Here is a 12,902-nt window from a genome sequence, read left to right as displayed (position 1 = left end):
CTTTTTTGCCTCAATGCCATTACCCTGTGCCTCATATCAGTCATACAGTCCCAACATCAAGTGGAAGATGGCGGTTCTGATGATCAGATTTCTGCATCTAAAGATCATTGCCAACTTCTGAAAGTGTACTGTGATGTACCTGGTACCAATGTCTGCAGCAGCATGTCCCAGTGGTTATGGGATTGCCACTTCCGGTCAGATCCTCTGATATTCTGGTACGTATTTCTCCCTTATCCCTACACCTTTCTCTAGTGCCTAACACAGGAGTAGATTTATGAAGCTCGGTGAAGTGATAAAGTGTCTGGTTTTTATCACTAGCCAATCAGCTCCTACCTGCTTTTTTTTTTTCAAACCAAGGCTGTAACTTCACAGTTAGGAGCTGATTGGCCGGTGATAAAACACAGACACTTTATCACTACACCGAGCTTGAACCCAATCTCCACAGTTTATCCCTTACCTCCCCCGCTGCCTAACCCTAACGCCCACAGTCTAACACTAACTCTCCTATCTGTAGCCTAAGCCTAATATCAACATCATAACTGCCAACATTGTGGTATAGACATTATAAATGTCTAATTCTTGTGTCTCAGAGTTACACTCCGTGTTCTGATGAAATTTAGTATTTACTACACGCACAGGAACTTATGAGGTTTGCTACTTTTAGCAAGCAAACTTCTTTTGTGCCACATTTTTTTTAGAAAATAACTGTTTGGTGGGGTCACAGAGGGCTGATGCCTGTGATAGCTTAATTCACTGCAATATCAGTTTATTCTAAATCAACTGTCATCCTTGTTTTTAAGAATATACCTTAATGACTTCTTTATGGTAGGTGCCTCAGACTAAAAATTTGGTGTTTAAGAGACCTTTATAATTAGACAGATTTGTCTCTTCACAAACTATTTCAAAAGGATATTTTTCTGCTAGGTCCGCAATTTTCCCAGTCAATGCAATTACTGTATATTTATCATTGCTTTGCTTCAAATACTCCAGCATTTTCTGTACTATAACAGTGACATTCCGGTCATTAGTTATTCGATAGAGAAGCTCCAGGGTCTGAAAAACAAAATAATGAAAACGCAGTCAGACTTTGTAACAAAGTGAGTAAAAATACGGCAGTGGACTCAAGGAGGGACATTACTGATTGTAGCACTTTACAAACTGAGGCGCTTCGTCAAGACTTTCAGCACAAGTTAAAGTACATGTGAGGTACTGTTTACCCCAAAGAACAAAAGTTTGGGTGATGAATATCCTAGAAAAACCACACAGTGCATATTGTCAAATATGTGCACTACAGTGCCGGATTTTACCTAAGGGCTGCGGGACTGCAGCTCCTTCCAGTAAAACTCCACCACTGCTCCCCCATAAAGCTTTGATCCCAGTCTCCACTGCGGCAGACCCCATTCCCACACCTCTCCACTCACTTGAAAAGTATAGACAGTCTCCCTGCATCCTATTAGAAGTCCTGCCTGCTAATCTCACACATGGCTGGCAGTCTCAGGTGAGAACTCCTCCCCCTGCGGAAGTCATATAGAATGCGATAGCACAGAAAGGGTTTCTAGCAGGAAGCCTGGACTGCGCTGACTAGCAGGCCATATTGTTCTTCTATGGGCTGCAGACTGTGCAGCACTAGCAGATGCTACACTGCAGCTCACATGCCCATCCTACCTCTTCCATTACTTCCCCGAGGCCTGCTAGACTTACTGTGCATGCACAATACATTATAGACACTGGCACCTGCAGTCCTGGCAGCCCCAAGGGATGAAAAAGGTAGGAGCCACCATTGGTAATAATATTGTTCCACCATGAATAGATGAAAACAGAAGCCTGTACAGGCAGATTTTACAATTCTTAGCAACTGTGCATATGTCAAATATCTTGATAATTTGTTATCAGTTTTTAAATAAAGTACGTTTGCAGTATAATACGCCTGTTACAAATGAGGAGTGTCAATATACATTTATAAATAGCTAACATGATAAATTTGTTCTGGAGAAAAATGTTATTATTCAACAATCATCTTATGTGCTCTCTCCAAGCAGGGAGACATCACTCAGGATACTGACAGGGGGTGATTATAAGTGCAGTTCCCTGCTTACCAGCTTTGTGGGCCGATTTCTGACTGATGGTGCTACTACAGTAGGTACTGTATCTGGGGAGGAAGAGAGCACGTCAAAGTGCAGAGTAAGCCTAATTCAGATGTTGCTGGAGTGAGCATCCCACCTCATCTCATCTTCTGAGGAAGAAGAAAGATGCTCTTATATGGTAATGCAGCAGGTGTCTAGTATACTATAAGTAAATGCCTCCTGCATGCATTAGTGATCCAGGCTGCCCACGGGGGCATGCAAGCCGACCGCCACAGCTACGACCAAAAGGCCAGAAAACGTCCATTATCCAATGGAGATCCTGGCCTCTGCACCCTCCACAACATATGCAACAGACCTCTGCTCTGGGAAATGCAGGAATAGGTTGCTACACCCTCCCTGTCCAAGAATGGCTCCAGAATGTCGATAAAGTCTGATTCTGATGTTGCAGACCCGTTCTGCACATGCTCAGTAATAGTCTGACATATGCGCAAAGTACTTTGTGCCTCAGATCCTTCTGGATCTGAATTAGATCCAGTGTTTTTATTTTTTATGTTGTTATATGAATACTTTTAATGCAGTCTGACATCTTCTGTGGCCACCCCTGAAGAATAGAGACTGGAGCTATCTGCTAACTGTTCTTTACAAAGAAAGTTTGCTTTAAGGCGTGGGTAACATCATAACCAAAAAATAGCTCCCTCATGGTACAATTACTATTGTATGGGGTTTGTCTCAATGGGGACAGTGGACCACTGTACACAGAGCACCCTGTAGCATGCTCGCACTTAAGTAACTCTAAATCAATTATACTGCTTCTCTTTTCTCTACTCATCCTGTAAGAAACACAATTATATTTCCAACCAAACCCCACAGGACAGAAACAGAAAAACTAAAATAGAGAGAAGCAACTTCATCCCTGAAAAAAAAACCATAAAACAACAATTTACCCTTGATAAACATTCAATACCCCTTTTCCACCATAGTCGCAGGTCTGACATGGGATTTGGAACATGGGGCCGATGTATTAAGCCTGTAAAGCATGTGTCTTCAAACTGCGGCCCTCCAGATGTTGTGAAACTACAAATCCCAGCATGCCTTGCCACAGTTTTAACACTCCCTTATAGCAAAACTGTGGCAAGGCATGCTGGGATTTGTAGTTTCACAACATCTGGAGGGCCGCAGTTTGAAGACCCATGCTGTAAAGTAATAATGTGGTGATAAGTACTATGCACACTAGGGAATATTGTTCACAATATCACCTTGTGTGTACACTCAATACTGTTAGCGCTGCGTGCTCCCGCACAATATTAGTTAACCCCTTCCTCATCCTGCATGTTCAGGCAAAGGAAGGTCCTCGTTAAAGATGGCCGTGCTGCAGTCACTCTCCCTGCCGCCTCTCCCTTCTGAGTCAGCATTGGCAAGTGTGTATGCACTGCCTGGTCTCCCGCCACCAATATCGGCATCAGAAGGGACCGTCTAGTGCAGGGGTGGGCAATAAGTGGCCCTCCAGATTTTTATGAACTACACAGCCAATCACATTCTTACTGACTTTTTTCAAAAACAGCCTGTAACATGGCAGTTAGCAGGTGATTGGCTGGACGTTTTTCTCTCTTTATCACCCTTGCATTTAGCTCTTGTTAAGGCTTAATACATCTGCCCCACTGATTATCTTCCACTCTATCAATTTTACCAGGCTTAATAGATCTGCCCCCTGGTTCCAAGCCAGGTCATAACCAAAACGTTACCCCTTGATTGCACTGCGGCACCATTTACATTGCACATGGGTGTAGTGTCCTTTTGGCTGGTGCTCAGAGATGATGTATTCTCCAAGAGCCAGGAACACTGGCAGGTTACAACACCTGGAGCATGGCCTCCTTCCATTTTTTCCTTGTCCTCTAATGGAAGTTGCTGCCACTCTGGGAGCCGCTGGGCTGTTCCAAGTCTCCTAGCAGGGCAGACAGCAGTGCTGACAGTGTGCGCCATGTCCCCCAACCTCCCGTGGAACCCTTGGTTAGAAAAGTTTGGACTCCGAGCATGCTGTAATTAGGTCCTAGTTCATATGACCCAGGTAACCCGTTTACACTGTCCTTTACCTTTTTCCACTGAGCAAAAACCCAGGTTGATGTGCATTCCTTTAACCAAAGGCTCACATTATAAAATGAGTTTCAGTTTTTATTCCTTTTGTTAAGAGGCTCTCAGCATATGCAATACATTGGCAGAAAATATTATCAGGGAGTTTTCATTATTATAGCTATATCTGTGGCATATGTGAAAATGTATATTTATGGTACGTTCCATACATAAAAGATAAAAATTAACCACTTTCAGTTGTATCAACCATTGGTTTAGGGCAGGGTTTCTCAACCTGGGTGCCGTGGCACCCTGGGGTGCCTTGGAGAACTTGCAGGGGTGCCCTGGGTTGGTGGCCCAGGACTCAGTAAAATTATTTAATGAATGAATAAGGCAACACCAGTGCTTGTGGCTTTCAATCATATATGGACAAGCAGAAGGCCATACGGTCTCTTATCACATAACTGAAGCTAAGGATGAATAAAAAACACAATTTACTTATTTTAATATATTTTATTTTTAAATGACTTTTGGCCAAGGAGTGCCAAAAAAAATTCTGATACTCTAGGGCGCTGTGATTCTAAAATGATTGGAAACCACTGGTTTAGGGCAAAAAAGACATAGCTAATGACTTTTATTCTGAAGTATGTGATAGGACTTCCCAATCCATTTGGGCCTAGGGCACTGTTAAATATACACTTTGCCATGTTGGCTTGCTACTGTACACAGATTTATACGTCTCTGCTGCAGCAACATTTATATTCTAAAGGCCCTTATATAATTAAAATTTTAACTTACCTCTCTTTTAATGATGGGATCAGGATGGTCTAAGCATTCAATAATGGTCATTTGGTGTTGCAGTGCCAGGCTAGGATCATGCTGGATAACATATGTGAGAGCCTTCAGACCTACCAAAAAAAAAAAAAAAAGTTTCGTTTCAAAGCAATAAAAAATAACTCATATGTCAAAATGTCACACTGTCATGGCTCAAGAACATACATTCAATGGAGACGCATTTGGAATGATCTAATGGTCTAATCATACGTCTCATCTTTCGAATTGGTCCTACAATTACCATGTAATAAAAAAAAATGGTTTTATACTATAAAATAGCACAGACTGCTCAAACAATACCCACATACATGAACATTTGATACATATATGGCAACCAATATTTTGAAAGGAATACAAAAAAGTAATTTTTTAGGACATATATATTATAGGGACTTGAAATCTTGTGTAAAGGTGCATACACAATGGGCAATTTTGCCCGGTGTGTATGGAAACCGATGATGTGAAACCCCCCCCCCTGGCCAGCGACTTTCACAGGGGGTTAACGGCTTTCCAAAGCAGGACACTATGGAAAGCCATTCAGTCTGCTGGTAAAACCATTAAATGAACGGTGGCTGCCAGCGATGATGTGGGAGCGCTGGCCTGTACACACTGGGCGGCTTTTGAGCTGAAAGCTGCTCAAATGACAAAACTGAGCGTCTTTCAGCTCAAATTGCCCAGTGTGCATGGGCCTGAAGAATAAATGATATTGCTTCCCATCTGCAGACAGTTTCTGTAACAACAAACTATCTGGTCTAATTATCTACAGTATATACTTTTGTTTGCTCACTTAGCTTAATAAATCACAGAGTTACTGTCTGAAGTAGAATAGAGCACTTGCTGTCTTTGAAAGGTTTTACAAGATAGTTTCATACAAAGTTGAACTTATAGCCTTCATTAGGCTTTGTGTGGCAGACATGTTCCTATCCCCATGCTCTTTGTTTATAATAAAAACGGTGCTTGTGATATTACCCCATCTCCAATATTAATAAAGGAGTTGGGCCCAACTAGCGACATCCCCAGATGGAGTTTCATGTCTTTTTTTTTTTTCAAAGTATTTTTATTGGGTTTTGCATTTTTTTCATAACAAAGCATACAAACATGTATCAAACAATTGTGTCATATCACAGGTATTACAGAGTATTTCAAAACGTATTTGGGCTTGTCAGTAGGATATGCATTTAACATTTGATTATATAGAAAAGCATACACAGACATACATACAATAATGGGAAATCTGGTAACGGCCAGTATTGCTGCGGTGAGGCGCCCTTTTGGGGCTTAGGGGGGGCGTAGTCTCTCGGTTCTGTCTGCCAGCCTGCTGGCTTACGCAACAACTCAACCTCTTCTTTGGTCAAATATCTGTGTCTTCTTAACTTTTTAAGAGATGACCAGGAGTTCTGGTGTCTTATAAGTGTGTCGGTGTTAATTCTGTAGATCGGGTTATCGTGGTGGTATGTCAACAAACGTAAGTATTATACGCCTGGTGTAAGTATGGGTATGTCTGAGGTGTTTCTTGGAGGGGGGAAGGAGGAGAAGGGGGGGGGAGGGGGGGGGGAACTGAAAGCATTTATTTTGAGTTTCAACAAATATGAGTGTCAGTCGTCTGAGAATCAGCTGTAGGGGAGGAATGTGCGGGTCCTCTATATCTGGTTTTTTGGGGGAGGGAGGGAAGGAGGGGTTTATGTTGTCTGCGTATTTTTGCTGGTTATTTCAAGTGTGAGAGTAGGTCAAGGGATTCTAGAATTTTGTTCTGGGTGGCAATTGGGCTAATTTTGATGTAGGGTTTCCATTTGTTCAGGAAACTTTTTGTTAAGGATTGGGTAGCATAAATATTATTATATCTATCATAGGTCATGTAACTATTTAACATCTCCTCCAAATCGGAGAGATTTGGTTTGTGATGTGTAATCCATGACTTCAATATAGTTTTCTTTGCCACCGTGAACAAAATCGTTAGGAAAGGTATTAGGTAGGTTTGATTGTCAGGAAGGCGCCACTCATCAAAGTTTAAAAAGAGTATTGGTGTGGGTAAGAGTTTTAATTTCAGTGAAAAGTGTTTTTCTATGTAATTCAGTATTTTATACCAGAACCTCTTAATGTGTCCACAGGTCCAGAAGTTATGGAACAAAGTACCGGAGTGATAGCCACATTTCAGGCATTTTCCAGTTTCAGAGGGATCGAAGTAGCTTCTTTGCTTTTGCGAAATAAAGGCCCTGTGGATTGTTTTGTAATGTGTTTCTTGTAAGGCCGAAGCCTGGAGGATCTTCATTGTGGATTCGTAATATTTGTATATATCAGTGGCCTGGATCAGGGGGATATCTTTCTCCCATGCAGTTTTTGTTTTTTCTTGTGTTGCTAATAAAAAATTTTCTTGTAATACTTTGTATACGAATTTTGATTTAAAGGTACCAGTTTGGAGTTTGTTGATCCATGAAGTTATTATAGAATGGGATGAGGATATTATATGGTGGGTAGAAAGGGATTGCACAAAGTGTTGGATTTGTATTATTGGGAATAGGGCATTAGAAGGGAGGCCATATTTATCTCTAAGGGCAGAGAAGGGTAGAGTTTTCCCTCCCGGATCAAATACTTGGGAGATTAGTTTTAGACCTTTCCTTTCAAGCCTGTTGAAGGCTGGGTTATTTACTCCGGGGGGGAAAAGGGGGTTTCCACAAATTGGCATCCATTCCGTGTTCTGGGGGTCAATTCCTATTTCTCTGCATGTCAGGTGCCATGCCTTATGGATGTCTTGGAACATTGGGTTTTTGTATATTTGTAGGGGTATTCTATGTTTTGGTGCATGGATGAGAGCTTTAGGTGAGTAAGGGAAGAGAGCAGCCTTATCCAGTTCGCATAAGGAGAAGGAATTAGAGTCCTGTAGCCAACCCAGTGCCACACGGGCTAAAAGGGAGCAGGAATAAGCATTTATATCTGGTAGACCAAGGCCTCCTTCCGCCTTTAAAAGGCTGAGTTTGGTCCAGGCTATTTTAGGCTTCTTTCCATTCCATATAAACTTGGAGCAGGCTTGGTTTAAAGTCTTGATGTCTGTGGGTGCAATTTTTAAGGGTAACATTTGCATGGGGTACATTATCCTGGGGAATATGACAGTCTTCACCACCTCGATCCTTCCTAAAAGGGAAAGAGGTAAAGAAGCCCAGTCTGTGAGGGTTTTCAGTATTTTGGGTATGATATAGGAGTAGTTTTTTTTATATAAGTCTGTGAGCTTGTTCGGGATCTGAATGCCTAGGTATTTTATGTGGGATTTTTGGATTTTAATGTAATTTAATATGTCGTCTGGTGGGAATGTGGGTGGGGGGCCTTTTAGAAGTAATAATTCAGATTTATCTATATTCACTTTATAGCCCGAGAAACTGCCAAACTTCTGTAATATTTGGAAGATTTTCGGTATTGCATATTGTGGGTGAGACAAAAATAAAAGCATGTCATCAGCAAATAATGAAACTCTGAGATCTATGTCGCGAATCTGAATTCCTTGGAATTCTGGGGATTCTCTTAGATGGATAGCTAGTGGTTCTAAGGCCAGGGCAAACAGCAAAGGTGATAGAGGGCAGCCCTGCCTTGTGCCTATTAGGATGGGGAATGGATCTGATAACAAGCTGTTGCATATGATTCGCGAGGATGCTCCCTCATATATCGTTGATAGGAAGTGAGTGAATGTTTCTGGGAAGGCAAATTTTCGAAGTGTGTTATGCAAGTGCTCCCAGTGTACCATATCGAAGGCTTTTTCTGCGTCGAGTGATAATATCGCTTTTGGGTCCTCCGACATAGCACACTGGGTAGCATAGATTGTCGATAGGACTCTTCTAATATTTATTGTGGAACTTCTTCCCATGACGAAGCCTGTCTGATCTATGTGAACTATTTTGGGTAGAATCAATTTGAGACGTTCTGCCATGATTTTCATAAGTAGTTTATAGTCGATATTCAATAAAGAGATCGGTCTGTAAGAGCTGGGCAGAGCCAAATCTCTACCTGGCTTCGGGATCACTCTGAGTATGGCTGAATTAAAGTGGCTGGGCATCTCATTTGTCGTTAGAATTTTATTAAAGGCTTTGGTGAGAATTGGGAGTTTCATGTCTAAATGATGGGCGAGGCCACTAGCGACCTGCAGGAGCGCACACCACTATTTAGCGAGTACACACTTCATAAATTTTAAGAATTTTACACAATTCTTTCAAATATCGTCTACCGTGTACTCATTTGTAATGGACAGAAATCTCAGTGATGCTCAACGCCAGCGGCCCTCCCTGCAAGGTTACCGCCCCCAAAAGGCCGCAGGGCGCAATCACCCTGCAAGCATCCAGTGATGGCTAGATCTGGTTATCAAGCTTCCTACTACTATGTTTGTTTTCATAAATGTTACACAAAATACTTTCAGTTGTGTATGTAAAGCTTGGGTAATAAATACTAATTCTGCCAAAATTGCGTAATTTGTGCCCGAACAGCCACAACCATATGAATGGATAATTTCTCTACCGGATCATGTGTCCTTTTTAGAGGGATCACATCTCCCAACTGAGTGGAAGACTTGATCCGATTAACCAACAAATACAACTATTCATTGCTTTCAACAGAAACATTTCTATTTATTTACTAACAGTTTCTTAAATATTTATAGCGCACACATATTCTGCATCACTTAACAGAGAATATTTGGTCATTCACATCAGTCCCTGCCCCAGTGGAGCTTACAAGCTATATTCCCTTCCACATGTACACATACTGACAGACGTTCTAGTGTTAATTTTGGTTTTGGGAGAAAACTGGAGGAAACCCACGCAAGTACGGGGAGACTATACGGGGAGAATACAATCTCCGCGTAGTTAGGGCCATAGTGGAAATCTAACCCATGACCTCAGTGTTGTGAGGCAAAAATGCGAACCATTATACCATCTGCACTTCCCATTTGCTGTTGTTCACATCATACAAGACCTACCCTTTGATGTTCAAAGTGAGGATAACTTTTTCTTTATTTTTAGAACTGCCATTATATCACTTTTATTGATAGGGGGCCCTCACAAGTTTGTTGTCCAGGGTCCCCCCAGACTTTAATCCAGCCCTGGGGACGCGCTAATTGGTATTACAGTGTGCAAGACGCTAAAAAGTGGGCATCTAATGATGTGTACACACGGTACAATCCAGCATGAGATTTTGACTATATAGTCAAAATTGCATCAGTATCGCATGCAGATCGCACAGGTTTTTTACCTAGCCATGACTACAGTATATAGTGGAAATAGAATGCAGATAGCATGAATTGTATGTAAATAGCACATGAGTTAGAAAAGATTGATTAACAAGTCGAATAGCAAAGGAATCTCACTGTGTGTACACACCATTAGTCATTGGATGCTTGGCCACAAGAATGTACATGAGGGATTTGGAGGCACTTGCTTTAAGTCACAGACAGGCGACCGCCAACAGACCCTGCTGCGTGCAACTACAAAACAGGCCAAAATCTTTTTTCTTTTTTTTTAGGATTTGAACATTGCTATCAATTCTAAAATAATAACGCTTAATTTAAAAAAAATGGTAAAAAGGAGGATTAGGTGGCAATCTAGGTGACACATGCTACTTACCTAAATACTTCAGATTAATTTTTGGAGACAGGACAAACTTTCCAATACATTTTGCAGCCTTCTCAAATAAATCAGACTTCGGGTAAATCGTATAAATAGTCTGAACACATTCAAACAGAATAGCTGAAATAGAAAGCCAGATGTTATATACGATTGCTGATAAATTTTGGTAAAACAACAACATAAACAAAGAAAAAAACCAAACACCTAAAACTGACGTGTATAATATTCGTAATAGACTACCTTACCGTATGTTATATTGTGATTTATTTCTGCTCGCCTTAATGATTCATCCAGTACATCATATATTAATTTGCTGGTCCTAAAATAATGAGAGCATAAAATGTTAGAAATATGCAAATAATGTATATATAAAAAAAAAAATGTTTTAAAAGGCACCTTAAAGTAATGACCACTCTATAATTAAGGAGGTTATTCTGGTTGGTGCGGAACTTTCTGAATTCTTTCGGAGCGGACCTCCGCATTCGGGCAGACTCGCTCTCTAAGAAGAGGGTGTGTTTTCGGACAACATCCAAACCGTGCGTGTGCGGTGGCCACACAAAGATTCTGCACTGTCTTACAGCGTCAGAACAGACGGGAAGCTGGCCGCACGCACCGATGCGGTGTATTTCCGCAAAACTCACGACTATTATCTGAACTCATAAATCTGTCACATGACACACTTATGCAATTAGGCAACCTCATAAAAAAGGGTTTGTTTGTAATTGAAATCAATTAAATCCTATTTGATACTTAAACACATTACTACCACTTTACATTAACCCTTACATCATGTGAAGTGCTATTCAATCATTGTTACCCCTTTACGTAGGTGGATTGTATTGTGTTCAGCTGAGAGTGGTTCAGGTGCGGGCGTACTAATTGGGCGATCCGAATGCCTAGCGCATGACCGAGTGGTGTCCGCAAAGTAATACTTGCTTATGAAGACCGCATATTTCCTCCCTGTTGGTTCGTTTGCAGTCGATGTTCTGTCCGACTGCACGCCTACCAGAGTTCGTGCACTCCCTCGTGTACGCCCATATTTACGCCCAGTTTAGCCCACTTTGAAACAACGCCCTTGTGTAGTTCCGAATGACGCCCATATTACGCCCATATTTCCCGAGTGAATGCGGTGCACATTTCTGTACGGTATTAGTGAGAACGAGTACGGAGACCGTGCGTGGCACATGCGCATTGCGTAGCCTACGCATGCGCAGACGGCTAAAAACCGCCATCCGAAAGAATTCGGAACGGACCGCATCGACCAGAATAATGCCCTAAATGAGGAGACACCAAGTGGAGTATAGATTTAGAATTATTGCTCTTTTTTTCTAATATGTATAAAATAGACACACAGGTAGCAAAATAGTGCAGGGGAAAGTAGTGTATTTCTACATATATGTAGTGCTGTACATCATACAATACAATCACATCTTCATAGTATATGAAATTATTTGTCTGCCAGTGATCATCTGTCTGTTGTTACCCAGTTTGTTTTATCTCTGTTTACAATTGTAAAGCGCAACGGAATCTGCTGAGCTATATAAGAAACTGTCAATAAATAAATAATAATTAATTCTCAGTTCAGCTTCTAACAGCTCATTCTTTTACCTGTGTATGTAAGCTATTATGGGCAGGGCCCTTATCCCTCTTGTTCTTCCCTAGTGCACTCCATCTTACTAGTGTGTCCTTCTCAAAAGTATGGCTGTCTACCTGTCCATATGTTGGGTACAGGATACCAGAGTACAAACTCGTTTTCACCTATGCTGCCAGCTTCAGGGCGTTCCTCTAATCTTGATCCTGTTATATGTACTATACTGCCTGTATTGCGATACTGTTTTGGACTTATGCTTTGGTCTGCCAATGTGTACTGTACTTATGCTTGGATACCTTGTTACTATGAAATTTTAATTTCTATGCTCACAATGAGGTGTATTCAATGCTTTCTGCGAGCTGCGACAGCGAGCATGGTCGGTATTCAACTAACCCTCTGCACATGCTGTTTTTGGAGCGAGGGGGAATCGGCGTATGCAGCCGCTAAAACAGCGAGGCTCACGGCTAAATGCAGCTCCCTGCATTAGCACCGAGCCTTGCTGTTTGGGGGAACCCCCGCTGTCCTCTGGCAGCGAGGATTTCCCTGGTGCAGCGAATAGGGAGAGAGCGGCCGGCGTGGGGGTTAAACGGTGAGGATCGCTTGTTTTCAGTGATCCCTGCTGTTTAACCCCCTCGCCGGCTGCCTTGAATATACCCCATTGTACGGCGCTTCACACACTTTGTGGCACCAAAAGAAAACAGAATGACAATAATAATTACAGGT

General features: G+C 41.8%; 1 protein-coding gene across 1 annotated transcript in view; it reads right to left on the bottom strand.

Annotated features, from left to right (window-relative positions):
• Nucleotides 1-12,902, bottom strand: part of AP4E1 (adaptor related protein complex 4 subunit epsilon 1) — a 50,624-nt gene that overhangs the window by 22,127 nt on the left and 15,595 nt on the right. The window contains exons 8-11 of the mRNA XM_083183909.1: nucleotides 10,834-10,907; nucleotides 10,586-10,708; nucleotides 4,950-5,059; nucleotides 914-1,053 (exon numbers count right to left, since the gene is read on the bottom strand). Coding sequence (XP_083040035.1) covers nucleotides 914-1,053; nucleotides 4,950-5,059; nucleotides 10,586-10,708; nucleotides 10,834-10,907 — 447 coding nt within the window. The remainder of the gene's footprint in view (nucleotides 1-913; nucleotides 1,054-4,949; nucleotides 5,060-10,585; nucleotides 10,709-10,833; nucleotides 10,908-12,902) is intronic.

This window comes from Crinia signifera, chromosome 4, assembly GCF_055691185.1.
Source record: "Crinia signifera chromosome 4, ASM5569118v1, whole genome shotgun sequence".
Lineage (NCBI taxonomy): Eukaryota > Metazoa > Chordata > Amphibia > Anura > Myobatrachidae > Crinia > Crinia signifera.
This window is presented reverse-complemented; position numbering and strand designations above follow the sequence as displayed.